The sequence below is a fragment of the Vicia villosa genome, linkage group LG7 (assembly GCF_029867415.1).
Source record: "Vicia villosa cultivar HV-30 ecotype Madison, WI linkage group LG7, Vvil1.0, whole genome shotgun sequence".
In the NCBI taxonomy this organism is placed as follows: domain Eukaryota; kingdom Viridiplantae; phylum Streptophyta; class Magnoliopsida; order Fabales; family Fabaceae; genus Vicia; species Vicia villosa.
This window is the reverse complement of record NC_081186.1, coordinates 116,464,256-116,474,394: the sequence shown is the minus strand read 5'-3', so window position 1 is coordinate 116,474,394 and position 10,139 is coordinate 116,464,256. Positions and strand designations below refer to the sequence as shown.

Below are 10,139 nucleotides of genomic sequence, written 5' to 3'. Positions count from 1 at the left end.
CAATTCATGCCAGTACGAACTTAAGGAAATGGCATGCACATACAACACGAAATACACATCATAATACACCAATTACGCATCAACTGAGACCATAACAACACAAACATCATGGATTCAAACATAGGGGATCAAACATCATACAATTTGACTCAATCCCTAAATCTATCATATGACTCAATCGACCCGAATTCTACACCTATTCAGTATTATCAACCCCTAACCCGATAATAGATGCTAATCAGATAAGTCCCCCCTTACCTTAGCCAAATTCTTGAATGGGCCTTCTTCCTCTTTGGTTCTCCTTCACGTTTTCAGCTCTCCCTCTTCTCACAACTTCTTGTTTTCACGTTCTAATTTCTTTCTCCTCTTGTTTTCCTTATTTTATGAAAAATACAAAATTAGAAATGGGCTCCTTCACAATTACACCCCCACCTTACTAATTCCACCACATGTCCCAATGACTTACATTTTATAATTTCTCCACATAATTCGATAAAATGCTAATTTCCAATAATTAATTTAAAACTTAATTAAATTAATTAAATAAGAATTTTCGGGATGTTACATCAGACACCAAAGTAATATTTTGGTCATGATAACGTTCCATATACTTGGTGAAGCCAGCGAAGTCTTTGTCAAAATTGATGGTGTTTTCGTCATTTTCGGTTGGATAAAAAATCCCGTGTGTTGGATGAAGGCCAGTAATGGCCACTGTGACGAAAAGGATGGGTGTCATCATCCAGCAGAGGAGTTGAAACGTGTTGGTCGAATCCTCCCAGAAATAAAGAGAAGAGACTAGCAGTTAATGGTAATAAGAAGGATTAACCCTTGACAATTGAATTGAGACAAAAAACCTTTGTCTTTCCAAAATTGACCTTTGGCTTTTTCAACCTTATTTAGCCAAGTGATATAGTCAGCATTGACTGAAGGAGCGAAGCGAAATATCCTAGAGGTATGGAACAAGTAATCAAAATCTAAGGGCTTTTTTTCACTCACCTTGGGTTTAGTGTATGATACACAGGGAAAAATTTGTTAATCTATTCAATATCTCTGGAAGGGTCTGGGACTGGACCCATAAGAGCATGAGGAACATCAGTAATAAAAAAGGGAAGAAGTACCTAGGAACAGAAAATCCAAGGCTTTTCCTCGTGCAAGGGTGGCTCAATAACAAATTGTTGGTTTCCAACAGTAAGGGGCGTGCAAAGTTTGCTAACCAAAGGGAGAGGTTCCCTGTTCTTTTTGTGACTCTTTGATTGATTTGCATATGCCATTGTTGGAATGTAGAAAACTGAGAAAATGATAGCTAAGAGAAAAAATGGGAGATGATTTAGAATCAGGAACGGGGGAAAAGTTTGAAATGAAATGGTAAAGTATTTATATACTTAAGACAAAAAGTCTTTTAGGTGTTCGAAGAGAGACGGTTGGCGCTCAAGTTAAGGACGCGTGGAGGACACCTCTGGAGGAAGACAAAGGGGTTTCTACATATGAGCCACGATTGTCCTAGAAAGTTGGAGTTAGAAAATAGGGTAGTGTCTGCTTGCCTGTTGAAATGACGTTTTAGGAGAATGTCATGATGACGATGATGTCATCCCATTACAATAAACACTAAAAGTCGAAAATGCCTTCATCTCTTTTCAGTCGAAAGAGGTATTTTGGGGGGCAATTTGTTAGTTGGAATTTTTGACAGAGTCAACAAGACCAACTAAAGTCAAATGGCACATAGAAAGCTATCCTCAGGCAAATAGCCATAATCGATAAAGAAATATGTGGAATAGAAGTTGACACCTTGGCAGAAGAAAGTGATGGTCTTCAAATATTTTGATCTAAAAAGGTAGATAGGTCGACAAAGGCAGTTATCTAGATTGGGGTAGTAACCACAAGAAAACATGGTGTGATAACCGTTCGTCGCTGTATCCAAAATCGTGCAAAAGCGGTTGAGTTGAGTTAGTGGACATGTGGCACATTAAGAGAAAGAGCGCCAGAAATTACTTATCAACTTGTATTATAAATAAAAGTTTTATAATTAGATTTAGGGGTGTTCAAACTTACTTATAAACTCACGCAAAACTCAAAGTACTCAGCGAAGAGCGAAATGAGTCTGAGGAGCGCAATATATGTTTGAATGACTAGCTTTCAATTAATGTCAAGTCTTTCATTTACATTTTCTTCGAAATCTTTTATATTTTCGAGTCAATATACCTTTACATTGTCCACTTAACCTTTACTGTTACTTTTTTTAAAACTAACGACGTTGTTTCGACCACTGTAGAAATTATCCAAACACTCATTATTCTTATTACATTTGAAAAAATATAAGCACATGGTCTGAGATTCACTAGTCAATTTCATTGTAAACACCTCCACACCATCAAACATCTCAGAGAAGTACTAATTTTATAAATTATGGCGAGATTCTATTTTTAATCAACATAAGACTTAGTTTATTCTCGATGAATAAAAGAGGAAATGTAAAAGCAACAAATTGCAAGAATAAAAAATAAAAACTAAAATAATTTGAAATATCAAGATAATGAGATACATGCTGGCGAGATGGCTCGTGAAGTCAAGTCATAGTGTGAATATGTGATAGAGAAGAAAATGACCTACAAGCTTCACACTAAGAGAGTCCTTTGCCTTTGGGAGATTGCCTTATGTTTGTGGCTCTATTATGTGTTTACCAAACTGGCTGTGTCTGATATTGAAAAGGAAAGTGAGAAAATCTTAATTCCGTAAAATGAAAAAGCCTATGAGTTTGAGTAGATGAGATGGAACACGTCATACTTTCATGCTTATATTATATCATACTGTTTGAGTAGATGAGATGGAACACGTCATACTTTCGTGCTTATATTATATCATACTTTCATGCTTATAATATTATACTTTCAGTTTAGTTCAAACGAGGGAAGGGGAGGGGACGAGAGGGATTTTTAATGGAGGGAAAGGGAGGGGAGGGGAGGGAAGGGAAGGAGAGAGATTTTTATTAATTATATGTATGTTTGGTTCAAACGAGGGGAGGGGAGAGGAGAGAAGATATTTTGGTTAAAAATGTGTTTGATTCACGAAGGGAGGGGAGGGGTTTTATTAATAATTTACATTTTTATCCTTATGATTTTATATAGCTGATATGATATTCAAAGGTGAAAATTCCATAAATAATTTTTTGAAAATAATATTTGTAATATTGAGTGATTAAAAATTTATAACTTACCACATAACATTAAAAAAATTGAATACACTTGATACGTATTATAATTTTCGGTGCAAGATTATCTATCTGTTGATAACAACTTTTAAATACATAAAATAATTTATTGTGTTATATATATATATATATATATATATATATATATATATATATATATATATATATATATATATATATATATATATATATATATATATATATATATATATAAACAAAATAAATGAATGGTTTAAAATTTTATATAAAATAAAATTAGAAAAAAATTAATATAAATACACATAAAAATAAAAATTATGATAAAAAATTAAAAATTGAAGTGATTATAATTTTTATTAAATAAAAATAATAATTTTAAGGTAAAAAATAATTTTAATAAAATGATATAAACAATAGAGAAAAATCACCAAAAAAAAAGAAAAAGCTGACGAAAGAAAATAATAATTTTGAAATAATAAAATAAAATTGAAGGTATTTTAGTAAATATATTAATTTATTAAATATCAACAGTCTCACTTCCTTTCTTCCCCTCCAAACTCCCCGATTTGGGGGAACGCAAAAAATGTAATTTGGAGGGATTTTGCTTCCCTCCCCTCCCCTCCTCTTAAAAATTGAACCAAACACAATTTATTATTAACACACGGCTAAATGTTTTTAACAAATCATCAAAGTGCATATACAAGTATAGTTAAGCTGTATATATTATACATTAATAAATGAAATTTGGTCCTTTGACTACAATTAATATATTTAGATGGAAAAACAAATTCAATAGTAGGTGAATCTTTGACTGAAACGACTATATTAATTTTTTACTATAGTTGATACTTGTCCAGTTGTTTATGAACAAATCTCTACATTTCTTGTTAAGAAGTTCCTCGAAGACCAAATGAGAATTTTAAATATTTATCTCATAACTACATTTATATTAATATAGTTTTCTTATTCTTTTTTGATTTCAACTCTGTATATTATGAAGGAAACATAAAAAGGAATTGAGATTCATCAATGTCTCATCGAGATCTATGATCAATCACTTGTAGCACGTATTTATGTATTCAGAAGATCTATGATCGTTTGAGATCAATTATTTTTAAAATGATTAATCTTAAATTTAGATTGTTCAATTAAAATAAAATATTTATAAATTTCGTAATTTTATTACACTAGAGAATTTGATTTTATAATGTAAGAGTGAATATTTAACCACTTAAAAAAATTAGAGTTTTCCAATATAGTTTGGTATACAATCTCCTTTGATATAAAAAAGAGTTAAGTCAGTTTTAAGCCGAACAAATTGAAATGTTAAACTTATACATTTAAGATAATTCATCAATTTTAACGAACCGAAAGTGAAATAGATTAATCTCACTAAGTATTTATGTTCTTAACTTTAATTCAATTTATCCTATTTTAAAATTATTGATTGAGCAATAGTTTTTTTCTTCTTCTTAATTTTTTTTTATTTAATTCATTTGAGACGGACAATATCATGTTTAAACCAAATAAGAGTTTAAACTCTAACCTTTTTCTTATAAAAAAAAAAAACTCTAACCTTTAATTTATTTTGATTCATCTAATTTTAGATCATTTAATGACATGATATTTTTTTATTAAGTGAAATTTTAATTTTAAAAAAATGAATAAATGAGATATTGTTGCATCCTTTTGCAATTAAATGTCTTTCATATCAACTGAGTTAATTTAATAAAAGATATTTTAAAATAAAATATAATTAATTATGAAATCTCTTAATTTAATTTAATAATTCACTTTAGTCCATTATCTAAAAAATATTAGATTTTAATCCCTTAAAACTATTTCATTAGTCTAATCGATAATTTATGTTAAATTTTGTAAAGAAAAACGTTAACTTCTGCATACATGGCATGACAACAAGACAATTGGCAAAAATCTGAGTCAGAATATGTATCATAAAATAGGGTTTCTACTTGTCTCGTTTGAGATTCTTGCATTCATCTTCCTTCGTTTTCTTCTTTTGTTCATCATCATCTTTAAAAATCCATCTTCCTTCTATTGACGCGTTAAATTCATCTTCCTTCTATTGATGCGTTAAATTCATCTTCCTTCTTTTGCTTCATTTTCTAGGGTTTGTACATCATCTTTTTCAACATTCATCTTCTTCAATTGTTCTCTCCAAGGTCAAAGAATTCAAGTAGTGCTTCAATGTCAAACAATCAAAGCTTTAAGATAGTTGGATCTGTAATTAGTAGAAATAAGATAAGGGAGTGTTTTTGCCAAAAAGAATGCGTTCTTTGTATTGTGAGTGATATGAATAGGGTGAACATTGGCAAAAAGTTTTGATGTCGAAGAAATTACATAAATCACATGAAAAAAAGTTGTAATTTTTTCAAGTGGTTAGATGATAAAATTGTTGATGAAAAGGATTTAAATATTGAAAGACAAAAGAAGAAAAATTTCAAATTGAAGAATGAGGTTGTGTACACAAAAGGATGGTTGAAAATATCAATGGTGTTTAAGATTAAATCTTGTGATTTTAACACTTTATTTTAAATAGGGTTAGTTTATTATGTGATTTTAGTATTTCAAATCTATGTATAAGATAAGTTGGTGATATGGTTTTTGTTGATCTAAACTAATCTGTAACCAGTTATACTATGTCTTTAACAAACAATTTATGTTCAATAAAACACTAATAAAACACTAGTGTAAAACCCTGATAAAAAGCACTGATAAAACACTAGTGTAAAACCCTGATAAAAAAAGATTGGTATAAAACCCTGATAAAAAAACACACGTACAAAATAGTAATATTGGGACTAAAATAAAATCTCTCATATAAGTAGGGGTTTAAATTAAAACATATAAGATAATTAAGGGATTAAACTAATACCATGAATAAAGTTAAGGGACTAATTTGAATTTGTTTTACAACCTCTATCATCAAACAAACTAGAATTTTATATCAAAATTTCAGAACATTTGAAACTGGCTTTAACAAATTCTACTCATTGGACGAAAGATTCATATCACAGTTATGACATTAAACAAGATTGTTAAACTAGATTATTACATCAAAATGTTGTTACTCGAAACATAAGGTGTTATTAACATACACTACAAAATAAACCAAAATGGCATTACATAGAATGTTTAAAGACACTACTTCAGACAATACTAAAAACATAAATGATAAACATAGTTATGGTTGACTTAAAACATGTTTTGCCTCTTTTGAAGTCTTCTTTTCTTCTTTAGAAGAGACTGACTTTGGAGTACATAGTCACTTGAAGGTACAAAGTCACTTGGTTTTGCTTGATTTAGGGGTGTTGGTGTTGCCTGGTTTAAAGGTACAGAGTCACTTGGTGCTGCATAATTTGCATCTTGTGTAAGTGGCATTGACAGTTTGCATTTAGCCTTGTTGCGACCATCTATATGACACCTACTGCATTTGATTCAAAATTTTTCCCACTTAAATTGTGAATCATCTTTCACCATTTCTCCACCCTCCTTGTTCCTATCCTTCTTGGGCATACTAGGTTATCTTTTTTACTTCAAAATAACTCCAATAATCAGGGTCACATTTCCAAACCTCCCATAACCCATTATGACCTCACCCCCGTGATGCACAATACACTCAAACCTATTATCCATAACCTATTCAAGTTAAATTATATATATATATATATATATATATATATATATATATAAATATACGAAGATGCAGAAAGCATAAAAGTACGATTTTTAACTTGCTATTAATGATAGTATACATACCTTTTGAAAAATGGAGATGCATAATGTAAGTGAGTATTTTGGAATTTCTGTCTTTCTTCAAACGTCTTCGTCTTCTAGGAAAGCTAGGGTTGATGCCTCCTTTTTCGTCTCCACCATCTCTCTTCGTATGCTCTCCCTCTCTTCGCTACTCTTTAAATAAATTCTGGAATTGTTGTCTCTCTTCAACCGTCTTGTTTTATGGGAAAGCTAGGGTTTCAATTGTATTTCATTTTACCTCCTCTACCTCTTTTCGTATTCTCTTTGCTCTTATAATAACATCTGCTAACGTTGAACAAAACTAGGACTAATTCATTTTTGAACAAAACATGTGTAAATAATAACCAATAATAATAAATTTCAAAGAACTAAAAAATTCATGTCAGATAAAGTTAACGTTTGCAAAAGTTAATATTTTTCACAAAATTTAATAAAAAAGATCAATTAGAATAACGAAATAGTTTTTAAAGAATTAACATATAACATTTTTTAGTTAAGAGATTAAAATAAAACATTAAATTAAGTTAAGAGATTAAAAGATTAAGTTTAAAATAAATTATACTCCATCCATTTTATAATGGCAGTCGTTTTAGAGAAAAAAATCATTTCAAAATGAATGTCATTATCACTTTTTGATATAAAAATAATAATAACTTTTTTAAGGAAAACTCTTACTATACACCCCTTGGTTCTCTTAGGCACCATGTGTGCTTCCAATAATGTCCATCTGCTTCCGTAGATATACCTCCGGAAGCACATTTTTTTACATTTGCGTGAAAACGTTCCGTAAATGCATATACGGAAAACTTCCTTAAGTATATCTACGGAAAAACCAGTTACACATTACCAGAAAAACAACATTTGCAGCGATAAAAACAACATCCATATATTAAAATTGGCATTACATCGTTAATTTCAACAACAGATTAAATATTACATTTCAATAGCCCGGTGGACGCTTGCACATCTTTAAGATTTACTCGACCGTTCTTTGCATCGTCTATACGAACTCGAGGGGGATTTTCTCTTTGAAACTGTAATACGTTCGCCACATCGCCAAAACATCCTCTCGGTTTTTGAGCTCAATGTTGCTATAAACTACGTAGGTGGTATGGGGCATCCCGGTTTCAAGTAAACTTGCACAGAATGACTTGATTTTGAAAGTCATCCAATACACATGATGCGATCATTTAGATTTGTAGGTGGTGCGGTGCGGAGGGTGAAAATTTTTTCAGAAAAACCATAATGCGTCAAGTCAATGCATACCCTATCATATGCGTATGCAATAAGATGTCCTATTTCCGAGAATTTCATCCATTTTGACACCGGTGAGTAAGCGCCCAACCAAGGACCAAGAGCTTTGTTAACCGCTTCAAATTTAACTTCCTCACGATATAACCGCATGTACGAGTCTTTATGCGTTTTCAACTATTGGATAAGTTGATGATGGACAAGCGTATGACTATTCTCTCCATTACCAAGTAACGTCGAGACGGTCCGGTAACCGCAATTACCGTCCCCCGCAACGTTGACTATCCGCTCAATGTATTTGTGCATAAAAACCTGCATCTCTTTGATGAATGTAATTTTTGCCGGAATAGGCATCTCTTCGATGATTGGAATTTTCGGCGGAATAGGTGTCGGAGGTGGTTTGCTTATGAAAACTTCTTTATTTGAACTTGTTTGAGATTTTGGAGTTGGTGAGTCAGGAAAAAGTTTATCGACATGTTCACAATACGAATGAGCTCGTGTAGTCGAGTTGTCATTTGATGTAGGCTTCAATTTCTTTGGTGCACCCTTTGTCTTAACCAGTTGAGAAGACGGTTTCATGTCGGTTGTTTTGGGATATCCAATCTTCCGCAATTGTTCTTTGATGTGGAGTTTTATGTTGTCACCGGCTTTCGAAAACCTCTCTTGTATCGCTTCCAATTCGGAAGTAATAGAGATATTCGATTTTTCGCCTTCGATGTAACCATCATCATCAAAACTAAGTTTTTTTCAATGAGGGATAACTTCGTCCATTCTTATCGCCTCACCTGGTTTTATCTTTTTAGCAATAACACACGCACATGGGAGACCATACGTTTTAGAAATAGTACAACCACACTTTGCGTTATCGGAACCTACAACTTCACCTCGTTTGGCCTCGTGAAAAATATAGTTCAACCCGGTCCGAGACACATTGTCGATCAATTGAGAATAAAGTATGTTGTCCTTGAATCGATGTTCCAACACCGTAATGCTTCGACCAAATATGGTTTGTATCTCATTGTGTTGGTTTTTAATCATGAGATTTACGGAATCCCAATCTCGACAAAAGTCACCTTTGTTATTAATCAACCAATTTTTCAGACTAGCATGTGCCGACTCAATTCTGTTGGTGGTTGTATTTGTAAGATGTCAGACATTACCAGTCCACGCAAAAACAACCTTCTCCTTCAACTTATCAAGAATGGTGCTTTCAACATATTTCAATAAACCAGGATACTTTTCACACACTTTCCGAAATTGAATGACGGAATCGGCATATAATTCTTTTGTCGAAGAATTTACAATACGACTTCATGCATCCATTATTTGTTCAACAATTACACCAGGCTTCACCGATTTTTCACCTTCGGCCTCTACTTGTTTTGTCCCTACCACGGGTTTAACCTTACTTCTCACATTACATGTTATGTGATATCAACAAAGTACTGCATTGGAAGAAGGAAATACCTTTGCCACCACATTCACCAACACGGTATTACGGTCCGTAACAATCGCCTTAGGCATCTCGACTTGTTCCCTCAAAAGTGACCGAGACACCTTTACTGCCCACATAAAATTATCCTCTTTTTCACACTTCAAAAAAGCAAAACCAACAACGTATGTCTTCTCGATGGATGTAACACCTACCATCTCAAATAACATATGTCTACTTCGCCTTATTATTGCGGTACCAGATGTTATCCACTTGCCTTATATTTGATACGTTGTCGGATTCCTTCTATTTCAACGTGGCAAGTATATTTTTCGGTTGGACAAGATTCAAGAACATGTCACTGATACATGTCTTCTCTTCCGGATTGAGCCGACTTACACTAGGATGACCTTGTAATTTTGCGCACAAGTCATGGTTATGCAAGCCATAAATAACACTAACTTTCTACTTCTTGCCAGCCAACATGTAACCACG

At 32.3% G+C, this 10,139-nt stretch overlaps 1 protein-coding gene across 1 annotated transcript; it reads right to left on the bottom strand.

Annotated features, from left to right (window-relative positions):
* Window positions 1-8,389: 8,389 nt before the first annotated feature.
* Window positions 8,390-9,862, bottom strand: LOC131620051 (uncharacterized). The gene is made up of 4 exons (XM_058891074.1): window positions 9,680-9,862; window positions 9,373-9,403; window positions 8,998-9,285; window positions 8,390-8,922 (listed from the first exon to the last, which is right to left on the bottom strand). The coding sequence occupies exons 1-4, from the start codon at window positions 9,860-9,862 to the stop codon at window positions 8,390-8,392; spliced, it is 1,035 nt and encodes a 344-aa protein (XP_058747057.1).
* Window positions 9,863-10,139: the final 277 nt, after the last annotated feature.

Bases quoted from the DNA above. Each gene is read 5' to 3' on its own strand.
- LOC131620051 (XM_058891074.1), bottom strand. From the start codon at position 9,862: ATGGTAGGTGTTACATCCATCGAGAAGACATACGTTGTTGGTTTTGCT. The intron at 9,286-9,372 runs GTAATGTCTGAC...TTAATAACAAAG, and splicing joins GGTTGTTTTTGCGTGGACTG to GTGACTTTTGTCGAGATTGG. The intron at 8,923-8,997 runs GTGAGGCGATAA...GTTACATCGAAG, and splicing joins TGCTAAAAAGATAAAACCAG to GCGAAAAATCGAATATCTCT.